Source organism: Myotis daubentonii, chromosome 3, assembly GCF_963259705.1.
Source record: "Myotis daubentonii chromosome 3, mMyoDau2.1, whole genome shotgun sequence".
NCBI lineage: Eukaryota > Metazoa > Chordata > Mammalia > Chiroptera > Vespertilionidae > Myotis > Myotis daubentonii.
This window is the reverse complement of record NC_081842.1, coordinates 59,327,314-59,340,822: the sequence shown is the minus strand read 5'-3', so window position 1 is coordinate 59,340,822 and position 13,509 is coordinate 59,327,314. Positions and strand designations below refer to the sequence as shown.

Below are 13,509 nucleotides of genomic sequence, written 5' to 3'. Positions count from 1 at the left end.
GCATTCAAAGAAGAACTAAAACCTATCATCCTCAGGCTATTCCAAAAATTTCAAGAGGAAGGCACACTTCCAAGCTCTTTCTATGAAGCCAGCATTACCCTGATTCCAAAACCAGATAAAGACACCACAAAAAAAGAGAACTACAGGTCAATATCCTTGATAAGCATAGATGCTTGCTAAAATCCTCAACAAAATTCCAGCAAATTGGATTCAGCATTACATTAGAAAGATCATATACCATGAACAAGTGGGATTCATCTGGGCATGCAAGGATGGTACTACATCCACAAATCAATAAGTGTGACATGTTACATAAACAAACTGAAAGACAAAAATCACATAATCATATCAATCAATGAAGAAAAAGCATTTGACAAAATCCAACATCCTTTCTTGATAAAAAAAAACTCTCAGCAAAGTGGGAATAGAGAGGTCATACTTCAACATAATAAAAGTCTTATATGACAAACTTACAGCCAACATCATATTCAATGGGCAAAAACTAAACTTATTTCCCCTAAGAACAGGAACAAGACAGGGATGCCCACTTTCACCACTCCTGTTTGATATAGTACTAGAAGTGCTAGCCATAGTGATCAGACAAGAAGAAAAAAATAAAAGGCATCCAAATTGGAAAAGAAGAAGTAAAACTATCCTTATTCACAGATGACATGACATAGAAAGCCCCAAAGACTCCATCAAAAAACTACTAGACCTAATAAATGAATTCAGCAATGTAGTAGGATACAAAATTAACACCCAGAAATCTATGGCCTCTTATACACCAATAATGAACTCACAGAAAGAGAAACTGAAAAAACAATCCCATTTACCATTGCAACATAAAAAATTAAGATACCTATAAATAAACTTAACTAAGAACGTAAAAAACCTATACTCGGAAAACTATAGGACATTGAAAAAAGAGATAGAGGAAGACATAAACAAATGGAAGAACATACCATGTTCATGGATTGGTAGAATCAACATCATTAAAATGCCCATACTACCCAAAGCAATCTACAGATTCAATGCAATCCCCATTAAAATACCAATGGCATATTTCAAAGAACTAGAACAAACTCTCCAAAAATTCATCTGGAATGATAAAAGACCCCGAATAGCCACAGCAATTCTGAGAAAGAAGAACAAAGTTGGAGGGACCTCAATACCAGATATCAAGCTATAAATATGTCTCTCTTCTCCATGTCCAGTTCGGCTAGAGAGCGATCCGGATCCTGAGTAGGGATGACTGGGGATTGAGAAAATGAAAGAAAGAGACAGACACAGAGATGGAAAGAAAAGGCTGGGGCCAGGTGGGACCACTGTCCTCTGACCAGGACAGGGACAGTGACAGTGACAGTGACCCAGAGCCAATACAGCGTATTTATTTTATACAGCAAAAAAACAGGAAGTTTTACTAAAAGTCAAGACAAAGGAGATTATTTGCAATCCTGGTGCTTGGCTGGATTTAAATAACAAAACCCACCCCCTGGCACATGGGCTGAAGGTCAAGCTGACAACACTCCTGCCTTTTGTCAAAACGTGTTTCCAGGACCTGGCTTTGCCAAATGCTGTTGGAAATAGCTGACATTAATTAAAGAAATGCCCATGTGCCTTCCCAGGTGCTCTCTACATCTATATATATAAAAGCCTAAGCGACTGGCCAACCGGATGGTAGCTATGACACACACTGACCACTAGGGGGCAGCCGCTCAACATAGGAGATGCTGAGCGACAGCAACTTTGCAGAGTGCCCTCTCACACTCTGAGACCCCCCAGGGGATGTTGGACTGCCGGTTTGGGCCCGATCCTGCAGGCCAGGCCGAGGGACCCCACCTGCTGGAGGGACCCCCCCCACTCACTCCGCAGATGCCGAGACCTGGCGCCACTCCAGGTGTGGCCAGCCAGGGAGGGACAGCAGGAGGTTGGCTCCAGGGCATGTCTGGCCCGTCTCGCCCAGTCCCGCCCCGTCAGCCACCTTCTAATTAGTTTCCTTTCAGTGTGCATGAATCCATGCACCAGGCCTCTAGTCAATCTATATTACAAGGCCACTGTTCTCAAAACGGCCTGGTACTGGCACAAGAACAGACATATAGACCAATGGAACAGAAGAGAGAACCCAGAAATCGACCCAAGCCATTATGCTCAATTAATATTTGACAAAGAAGGCAAGAGCATACAACAGAGTCAAGACAGTCTCTTCAATAAGTAGTGCTGGGAAATTTGGTCTAACACATGCAAAAAAATGAATCTAGATCACCAACTTACACCATACACAAAAACAAACTCAAAATGTCTCAAGGACTTAAATGTAAGACAGGAAACCAAAAAAATCTTACAAAACTCTATAGGCAGCAAAATGGCAGACATATGTCATAGCAGTATCTTTACAGACACAACTCCTAGGGCAGTGGAGACTAAGGAGAAAATAAACAAATGGGACTACATCAAAATAAAAAGCTTCTGCACAGCAAAAGAAACCAACAAAACAACAAGAAAGCCCACTGCATGGGAGAGCATAATTGCCAATGTTATCTCCGATAAGGGTTTAATCTCCAAAATGTACAGAGAACTCATACAACTTAACAAAAAGAAGATAAAATCTAATAAAAAAAATGGGCAAATGACCTAAATAGACACTTTTCGAAAGAGGACATTCAGAAAGCCAAGAGACACATGAAAACATACTCAAAGTCACTAATCATCTGAGAGATGCAAATCAAAACAACAATGAGGTACCACCTCACACCTGTCAGAATGGCTATCATTAACAAATCAACATATGGCATGTGCTGGAGAGGATTCGGAGAAAAAGGAACCCGCCTTCACTGCTGGTGGGAATGCAGATTGGTGCAGCCATTGTGGAAAACAGTATGGCATTTCCTCAAAAATTTAAAAATGGAACTGCCATTTGACCCAGTAATACCACTTCTAGGACTATATCCCAAGAAAACAGAAACACCAATCAGAAAGGATATATGCACCCCTATGTTCATAGCAGCACAATTTACAATAACTAAGATTTGGAAACTGCCTAAATGCCCATCAGCAGATGAGTGGATTAAAAAACTGTATTACATCTACACAATGGAATACTATGCCGCTATTTAAAAAAAGAACAACAAAAATAAACTTTTACCATTTGCAACAGCATGGATGGAACTGGAGGACATTATGCTAAGTGAAATAAGCCAATCGGAGAAAGATAAATATCACATGATCTCACTCATATGTGGGATATAATGATCAACATAATTTGATGAACAAGAATAGATCCAGAGACAAATGGCAAGGCAGGAGGAAGGGGGAGGGGGAAGGGGGGGCGTTTAGAGATCAACCAAAGGACTTGTATGCATGTATATTAGCATAACCAATGGACACAGACACTGGGGCAGTGGGGACTTGCTTGGGGTGGGAATGTTTGGGGATCAGAGGGCCCAATTGGGGGAAAAGGAGACATATGTAAAACTTTATACAATAAAAATTTATTTTAAAAATCTTTGAAAATATTCGTGTATTTTTCAACTGACTGTGACAAACATGTATTACATTTTTAATTTAAAAATGAATAAAATAAATTAGTATAATAAAAAATAATAATAATAAAGAGGAGGTAAGACAAAGCCAGCATTATCCTAATTCCAAAACCAGAAAATCATACTACAAAGAAAAAAATTATAGGCCAATATCCCTGATGAACATAGATGCTAAAATTCTCAACAAAATATTAGCAAATTGGATCCAGCAATACATTAGAAATATCATACACTATGACAGGTGGGATTCTTTTCTGGGGATGAACCTAACCACTCACCTGCCTGCCTGCCTAATGCCCCGACTGCCCTCCCCTGCTGGCCTGGTCACCCCCAACTGCCTTCCCCTGCTGGCCTGATCACCCCTAACCCCCTGCTAGCCTGATCTCACCCCAACTGCCCTCCCGTGCCAGCCTGATCACCCTAATGGCCTCTGCCTCGGCCCACAGCATCATGCATTTGTCCAGAAGGAAGTCGGATGTCCAATGGCCAGTCGACCCAGTCTAATTAGCATATTACCCTTTTATTAGTATAAACTAGAGGCCTGGTGCACACAAATTTGTGCACTAGGGGGGGGGGTCCCTCACCCTGGCCGGTGCCCTCTCTCAGTTTGGGACCCCCGGGGGATGACCACCTGCTGGCTGAGGCCTGCTCCACAGGGGATTGGGCCTAAGATGGCAATCAGACATCCTCTGGAAGCCTGGAAGCCCTTGGGGGATGTCCACTTGCCAGTGGGGAGCAGACCTAAGCTGCAGTTGGACATCCTTAGCGCTGCTGAGGAGGCAGGAGAGGTCCCCACCATCACCGCTGTACTGGCAGCCATCAGCCTGGGCTTGTGGCTGAGCAGAGCTCCCCCATGTGAGAGAGCACTGACCACCAGAGGGCAGCTCCTGCATTGAGCATCTGCCCCCTGGTGGTCAGTGTGTGTCATAGTGATCAGTCATTCCCAGTCTTTCCGCTGTTAGGGTCAGTTTGCATATTACCCTTTTACTATATAGGATAGAGGCCTGGTGCACGGGTGGGAGCCGGCTGGTTTGCCCTGAATGGTGTCCCAGATCAGGGTGGGGGTCCCGCTTGGATGCCTGGCCAGCCTGGGTGAGGGGCTGATGGCTGTTTTCAGGCTGCCCGCACCCCCTTCATGGTGGGGGTCCCCACTGGGGTGCCTGGACAGCCTGGATGAGGGGCTGATGTCTGTTTTCGGGCTGCCCACACCCCCTTCAGGGTGGGTGTCCCCACTGGGGTGCCTGGCCAGCCTGGATGAGGGGTTGAAGGCTGTTTTCAGGCAGGCCAAGCCTGCAACTGAAGCTCCCAGTCTCTCCTTTGTTTCTTTTCTTTTTTTTTTATTCTCAGATTTATTTACCTTCTGTAATTGAAACTTTGTTGCGGCTCCAGCTCTGAGGCCGGCTGGCTGAAAGCAGGAATCTGGGGATTGTTTAGCTTCTATAATTGCAACATTGTTGCTTAGACTGGAGCTCAGAGCCTGGCTGGGGCAGGCAGGGAACCTTGGCTTTCTCCATCGCCAGGGCAACCAAGCCTCATGTTCGCTTTACCTGTGTGGCTGCCAGCCACCATCTTGGTTGGCAGTTAATTTGCATATCACCCTGATTAGCCGATGGGAAGCGTAGCGGAGGTATGTTTAATTACCGTTTGTCTATTATTAGATAGGATAATTTGATTGTTGACTCTTTTGGATTTTCTATATGGACAATCTTATCATCTGCAAATAATAACACTTTTATTTAGTCCTTCCCAATATTTAAGCCTTTATTTTTTCTTATTCTACTTGCTAGTTAGGAACTCCATTGCAGTGTTTAATAATAGTTGTGATAGTAGGCACCCTTGTTTTAAAGAAAATGCTATAAATACTGTCTTATTTGGATGATTATTTTGTTACCCTTTTGCAAGTTAAAGATATTTCTTCCTGCCCCTTTTCATTAAGTTTTTATCACTAGTCTTTATTGAATTTCATCAAATGCTTCTTTTTAAAAAAATCCTTATTGGAGGAAATGTTTCCATTGAATTTAGAGAGAGAGAAAGGGGAGAGAGACAGAAAGAGAAAAACATTGATCAGTTGTCTCCATATATGCCCGACCAGGAATCAAACCCACAAACTCTGTGACCTGTTGGGGAACCGAACCTGCAACCTTTTGGTATACAGGATGATGCTCCAATTAACTGAGCCACCCAGCCAGGGCTCATCAAATGATTTTTTTTTTTATCTGTTGATGATCATATTTTTCTGTGTTAATTTACCATTGCAGTGATTGACACAGATTTCCTAATCTTAAACTTGTTTGTATTCCTGGCATAAACCTAAAATTATGTGTTTTCTTTTTTATGTCCTTTGACTTTGTTTGTTCATTGTTTTCATATCTTTCATCTATTTTCAAGAAGTGGAAAATAGTTGTACTCTTCTCAGATCCTTTCACATTCCTTACACTTTGCGTGCACCTCCAAGACTTCAGCATATTTTTGTTTCCAATAACCAGAACTTGCTGCTCTTTCTCAGAAGACTGCCTTGCCTGCAGGCTAATAGAACCCAATTTGCCCACAGGCTCAGAGAGGCAGAAGAGCCTAGGAGTTTACATTTCCCTAAAATGACTTCTTAACCAATGAGTGGGGGAGAAGTCTGAAAGCCCTCACCCCTTCTCCTCAGATCAAGACTGTTCTGAGTTCCCCTGGGGACCAGTCAGGAGCTACCCTCTGAGGGACTTTGCTAGAGATCACACCCTTGCTTCTCCCCTCCCTTCTGTGTTCTACTTCCTCCATTCTCTTCCTGTTTCCATTGGGAGAACTTTCTTTATAAATTACTCAAGCATAAATTCCTGACTTAAGCCTGTTTCTGAAAACAAATTAATGTGTGAAATGGGCCTGTATTTATTTTTTTCTTTTTCATACTGTTCTTGTCTGGTTTTGGACTCAGGGTTATAGTGACTTTACAAGAATGAGGTGGAGGGTATTCTTTTTTTATTTTCATTTTTCCTAATTTCCAGTAGAGTTTGTATAAGATTAGATTGATCTGTCCTTTGAAAATTTAGTGTTACTTGCCTGTGATGAACCCAGGATATGAATATGTGGTGGGGGTGGAAGTTAGGGGCAGAGGAAGGATATAGTTAGATGTAGTGTTATTGTTTCAGTCTTAGCTTTTGTTTTGGGTGGTTGTCATTTAAAATGACTAACTAAAAGTGAGTCAAACATGAACAAGTAATGATGGAAAGAAACAAGGATTATGATTAAATTCTGTGCACTTGAAGTCCATTAAGGAAATAAATATGTCAACTAAAATCTATGTTATCTGAAATTAATGTCGCTACTGCAGCTCTCTTTTGGTTAAGAGTTGCCTGATATATCTTTCTGATCCATTTACCTTCAACCCCTTCATGCCTGTACTGCCTGCCTCCCTGAGGATCTCAGAAATCTCCCTGCAAAGCCTAAAATAAAATTGCAAGAATTGCAATTCACTGCAAAGTTTACAGTCTCCTTTTCAAACAAATTTCCCCTCATCTCCAAATTTCCCTTGTAATTGTCCCTCTGTGTGTAGGTCCATGTCCTTGTATCTTTTAGTCTGTCTCAAACTTTTACTTCCATGGAGAGTAAACAGATGGCTTGTTCTGGGACCTGGAGGGAATGGAAGGGGGGTTATTTAAGAAGGATTTTGGTCATGGTGTCTTCCCAACAATGAATTTTCCTAGAATCCCATAGGTGTGTGCACACATGTGTGTGTGTGTGTGTGTGTGTGCACGCGCGCACTTGCATGTTCACTGGTCCATAGGCATTTCTCCCCTTCATAGACCCCATGAGGTAGAGTCTCTGGGCCTTCCTCTGCCTGGAAAGGGCCTAGAGCAGTGGTTCTCAACCTGTGGGTCACGACCCCTTTGGGGGTCGAACGACCCTTTCACAGGGGTCGCCTAAGACCATCGGAAAACACACATATAATTACATATTGTTTTTGTGATTAATCACTATGCTTTAATTATTTTCAATTTGTAACAATGAAAATACATCCTGCATATCAGATATTTACATGACAATTCATAACAGTAGCAAAATTACAGTTATGAAGTAGCAACGAAAATAATTTTATGGTTGGGGGTCACCACAACATGAGGAACTGTATTAAAGGGTCGCCGCATTAGGAAGGTTGAGAACCACTGGCCTAGAGTCTGCCACACTGGTCCTTGAGCCCAACTTCTCCTCCTTATATGTGACAAAGGAGCTATAAGACTGATCCCACAGCTGCAACCCCTCACTTTTGTGCTCTCCATCTTCCAGGTGCCTTTCTCCAATTGCAGCCGAGTCTGCCTGGAAGGGACCAGGAAGGGAATCATTGAGGGGAAGCCCACCTGCTGCTTTGAGTGCGTGAAGTGTCCTGATGGGGAGTACAGCGATGAGATAGGTAACGGAACAGCCCTTTGAAGGCATCAGGTAGAGCTTTGGGGACCTGGGGTCGGTGAAGTCCCTCGAAGGGCTAGGCTGAGATGATGCTTAGCACAGTTTCTCATTTAACAAGGTATATCTGAGCATCATGCTGGGCTGGGCTCTGAGGGAGATAGAAAAAAAAATGTTAGATGTCTTACAACACCATGAGCGCTTACAAACACACCTGTTACACATCTTCCTTTTGCTTTAATACTTCTTTCCAATATTGTTTTTCTTTGCTTATAGCTCAGAGGCCCTGAATAGACAAACTTCTGTCTGATCCAGGCTCCAGAGTTAATAGGCCATGACAGATGGCCTCTGGGTGCCTGGCACTGTACTTGCTGTCTTACTCATGTTTTTCCTGTGCCTCAGTTTCCTCTCCTCTAAAGTGAGACTTAAATGAGTTAATATTGGTAAAGCACATGGTAAGTTCAAGGTAAATGTCTATTCAATAAAATCCTTGCTGAGCACATTGGAAGCACTCTATAAATATTAAGTATAATTGCTATTATCTAACTTCATCCTCCCCATAATAAGGGGTTATTATTGCTTCCAGTTCATACATGAGAAAACGGAGGCCCAAAGTTCATACCGCTAGTAAATGGCAGGGCCAGGATTCCCATCCAGCTCTCTGACTGCAAAGCCCATATTCCTTTCACGTCCCCAGACTTCATGGGCGAGGGACACACCAGAGACTTAATACACGTTCCTTGATTAAATGAGCCTATAGCCTCCTTCGTTGGAAAGCCTTGGAGGAAGGCACAGGTCATACGTGTGAGATACTCTACCTACATCTGAGGATGTCTCCCTCTGGCATGCCTGCAAAGCCCATCCACATATCCAGAATGAGTCAGGCTGAGCTTGAATCATTCTGTGAAAAGTTGGTGGACTATGCCATACCTCTGGGCAGCCACCTGGCCAGCAACATTGATCATTCTCTGCTGCAAACCATCAGCAGATAGTCTTAAAGGAAACATGTACACCACCACCACCCCCATGTACAAAGGGGCAAAAACTATAGATAATCAAAGGTACATGAAATTAAGTATAGAATTAAACATGTCCGAGTTCCGTATATTACTTGATCATGTAAAAATCACCATTTTCATCAGTAAGTACAATGTAAAGTGACCAGACCCACTAGCCTGTGTACGCTCACCACCACATTCACAGTCATAAATTTTAGTCGATGCTACTCGGTCACTCCCGCTTCGCTGGGACATTTTACAGATGCAAGTGCCTGCGACAAGTGCCCGGATGACTTCTGGTCCAGCGAGAACCACACTTCCTGCATCGCCAAGGAGATCGAGTTTCTGTCCTGGACGGAGCCCTTTGGGATCGCGCTCACCCTCTTCGCGGTGCTGGGCATTTTCCTGACGGCCTTCGTGCTGGGGGTCTTCATCAAGTTCCGCAACACGCCCATCGTCAAGGCCACCAACCGAGAGCTCTCCTACCTCCTCCTCTTCTCCCTGCTCTGCTGCTTCTCCAGCTCCTTGTTCTTCATCGGGGAGCCCCAGGACTGGACCTGCCGCCTGCGCCAGCCGGCCTTCGGCATCAGCTTCGTGCTCTGCATCTCCTGCATCCTGGTGAAAACCAACCGCGTCCTCCTGGTGTTCGAGGCCAAGATCCCCACCAGCTTCCACCGCAAGTGGTGGGGCCTCAACCTGCAGTTCCTGCTGGTCTTCCTCTGCACCTTCGTGCAGATCGTCATCTGTGTGATCTGGCTCTACACCGCGCCGCCCTCCAGCTACCGCAACCACGAGCTGGAGGATGAGATCATCTTCATCACCTGCCACGAGGGCTCGCTCATGGCGCTGGGCTTCCTGATCGGCTACACCTGCCTGCTGGCCGCCATCTGCTTCTTCTTCGCCTTCAAGTCCCGGAAGCTGCCGGAGAACTTCAACGAAGCCAAGTTCATCACCTTCAGCATGCTCATCTTCTTCATCGTCTGGATCTCCTTCATCCCGGCCTACGCCAGCACCTACGGCAAGTTCGTCTCTGCCGTGGAGGTGATCGCCATCCTGGCGGCCAGCTTCGGCTTGCTGGCCTGCATCTTCTTCAACAAGGTCTACATCATCCTCTTCAAGCCGTCCCGCAACACCATCGAGGAGGTGCGCTGCAGCACCGCGGCGCACGCCTTCAAGGTGGCGGCCCGGGCCACGCTGCGCCGCAGCAACGTCTCCCGCAAGCGGTCCGGCAGCCTCGGGGGCTCCACGGGGTCCACCCCCTCCTCCTCCATCAGCAGCAAGAGCAACAGCGAAGACCCCTTCCCGCAGCCCGAGAGGCAGAAGCCCCAGCAGCCGCTGGCCCTGCCCCAGCAGGAGCCGCCGCCGCCGCCGCCGCCCTCGGCCCTGCAGCCGCAGCAGCAGCCCAGATGCAAGCAGGTCATCTTCGGCAGCGGCACCGTCACCTTCTCGCTGAGCTTTGACGAGCCTCAGAAGAGTGCCGCGGCTCACAGGAATTCCACGCACCAGAACTCCCTGGAGTCCCAGAAAAGCAACGACACCCTGACCAGGCACCAGGCGTTACTCCCACTGCAGTGCGGGGAGCCGGACTCAGAACTGACCGCCCAGGAGACAGGCCTGCAAGGGCCTGTGGGTGGAGACCGCCAGCCAGAGGCAGAGGACCCCGAGGAGATGTCCCCAGCTCTGGTCGTGTCCAACTCCCGGAGCTTCGTCATCAGCGGTGGAGGCAGCACTGTCACAGAGAACATACTGCACTCCTGAAATGGAAGGAGAAGGCCCGTCCAGGGAGGATCCAGAGAGCTCCTGGGATCCATACATTCTCCCACAGGGATGAGGGACTGCTCCCAACTCCTTGCCTCTGAGGAAGGAGGAATAATAGACATGCCAGACGCCTGGAACTTAGCTGCACTGTTTTATATGGCAGTGAGTTGACTAATGTTCCCTTTAAAATTTAAAAAAAGAAGAGCCGTGTGCTTCTGTGGTTGGATTCGTCAGAGCACTGGGTCGCCATGATCAGATGTGCTGTTCATGTCTCTTCTTTTGTTCTCTTCTTCTGTTCTAGCTGACCCAGCAGCCCAGAGAGGGAACCAGGCTTTAAACCAATCACTTACCCTCCACCCACCCCCCTCTCTTCTTTTTTCTTTTCTTCTTTTCTTTCCTACTGACATGGCCGCCCTGAGCATTGCGGACAGCCTGGCCCAGGGACAGTGTGGAGAGTGGCAGGACATCATCTTGGCCACCACTAGAGTGAAGAGTCGCAAAGGCAGGATGTCACCAGTGTTGCCCAACACCTTGACAGGGGAAGAACTTTACGGTTCAAAACCGTAGGTGAATGTGTCCCCTCCTATTTATGGAAGCCATAAGGTGTGTGGTCTTCTACTTGCTGCTGCTGTCGTGCGGCACCTAGAAGGTTAGCCCTCCTCCTGTACCAGTGCACCTGGTTTCATGCAGCATGTGACCGTGATGCCACGCTTAGATTCCCGGAGGATAAAGAACCACCTCAAATTGTTGGGAGGGGACTGCATAACTCCACTGAGCTGTATCTGAAATTAATATTGCTCTATGTACCTTTCTCCTTAAGAAAATGCTTCTGTTGTCACAGTCCATGGACAATATAAACTGAAAAAAGTCACAGTTTGGCTTATATAAGGCAGTATTACTGAGCTCCGTATTCCTTGCCCACCCCCCACCCCCACCCCATAAGCTAAGCCCTATGTGAGCCCTTTCAGGGCCCCAGGAGTCCAGAATCTGCACCCATCCTTGCCCCCAAAGGCTTCCTGAAGCCAGATTTATCCTTGTGCCTGTGGAGAATAAGCTCTCAGTCATTGGTCCCCTACCAGTTTCTGGGGTGAGACAGTGTGGTTTCAAGAGAGCTCTCACAAGGCATTAGCCTGGCCCTCTACCCCCCACATGCCATACCATGTTCCCTCCAGCAGTGGAAGCCTGCCCATGGGTAGTTAAAGGGGTTGAATGGCATACAGCTGAGATGTCAGGCTCTAACCAGACAAACCTAGGTTGGTTCAAGCCTGGGTTGGTCACTTATAAGTTGGGTGACTATAGACCAGGAACGCTGGCCTTGGTAAGCCCCAGCTTCTTTGTCTCCAAAATGGGGATAATAATCATTCTTTTCCCTCAGAGCTCTTATGTGGATTAACTAAGATAATGTATGGGTCTCTCTCTCTCTCTCTCTCTCTCTCTCTCTCTCTCTCTCTCTCTCTCTTTCCCTCTCCCTCTCCCTCTCCCTCTCTGTCTAGCACACCCATGCCTTTCCCTACCCTCTTCCCCAGGCATGTTTTCCTTGCCTCTCTTTCCCCTAAGCTCCAGGGGCCCTTCTTTTGCCTCTGTCACTTGTTTCCTGAGCCCATTTCTTCTAGGCTCACTTCTTCTACCTCTGTGACTTTCTAAATAAACTTTCTCTTATTAAAAAAAATGAGATAATGTATGTAAAGTACTTTAGCGTGGTGCCTAGCACATAGTAAGCACACAATAAATATTAGTTAATATTATTACTGCTATTGTAATTATTTTTTCACTTGTTTGAACTACAAAACAAACTTGTTTATTTATCATTCAGATTTTAATGACAAGCCCACTGATGACAATAACGTTCTCCATAATAAACCCAAGAACTCAGGGCCCAGGTCACGGTGTGAGCCCTGGTGATATAGCTTGTGCTGAAGAAGAGAGGTCAGGCACTTGCCCAGAGGCTCCACACTCTGCCTCTGTGATGTCAGCACCCAGATCTCCAGGACCAGCGGAAAACTGTCCCAGTCTGGCCGTAGTTTCTCAGGTAGTTTAGATGACAGTGAATTGACTAATGTTCCCTTTAACATTAAAAGAAGAGCCGTGTGCTTCTGTGGTTGGATTCGTCAGAGCACTAGGATCACCACGGTCAGGTTTGCTGTTCATGTCTCTTCTTTTGTTCTCTTCTCAGTTGCTGCTCCTAAGCCAAGGCCAAACATAGCAATTGTGTCTGGGTGAGGCCCAAAACTTTATAGCTGCCGATAACTTCTTCCTCTGATCGCCTTCCTCCAAAGGGCTGCCTTTCCATGCATGATTTTTAAAGTAACCTATCCATTGATAGGACAGTTGTTCATTTGGATGAAAAGACAGTAGAGGGCGCCACATGGAAGCATGACTCAGATTAAGAGAAGGTTTCACACAGGAAAGCCCCGATGAGGCATCTGCTCCCCTAGCCAGGCCAGCCTGCTGTTCCCACCCTGGTCACACCTATGAGCAAGGCACAGAGCTGAGTGAAGGTTCATATGTAACATTTTACTCGGCCTGTTTTTTTAAAGCTGAAAGATTGATGGCTTGGTTTTTATGTGTCAGCATAGTTATGTGGAAATAGCTATTAGCGATGCAAAGTGTCACATACTTCTCGTTCCCAAGATTGATTTCACTGTGCAGCTCACCCATCATGTAGTGATCTGGAAGGGAGCAAGGGGGCTCATCACAGACAACACACTGGTTACACTGAGCTTCATTTCACCAAGTGCTTGCAAATAAAGCATTCTCTCCCATTATTCTTGTCAGAAAGGGAGACTCAGCGTCATTGACCTCATTTACATGTAGCTGGGATAGCTCTC

At 46.0% G+C, this 13,509-nt stretch overlaps 1 protein-coding gene across 1 annotated transcript in view; it reads left to right on the top strand.

Moving 5' to 3' along the window:
• Positions 1 to 12,397, top strand: part of CASR (calcium sensing receptor) — a 108,513-nt gene extending 96,116 nt beyond the window's left edge. Inside the window, exons 6-7 of the mRNA XM_059687681.1 lie at positions 7,809 to 7,932; positions 9,186 to 12,397. Of these exons, the coding sequence (XP_059543664.1) occupies positions 7,809 to 7,932; positions 9,186 to 10,681 (1,620 nt within the window). The 3' untranslated portion in view covers positions 10,682 to 12,397. The remainder of the gene's footprint in view (positions 1 to 7,808; positions 7,933 to 9,185) is intronic.
• The last annotated feature ends 1,112 nt before the right edge of the window (positions 12,398 to 13,509 follow it).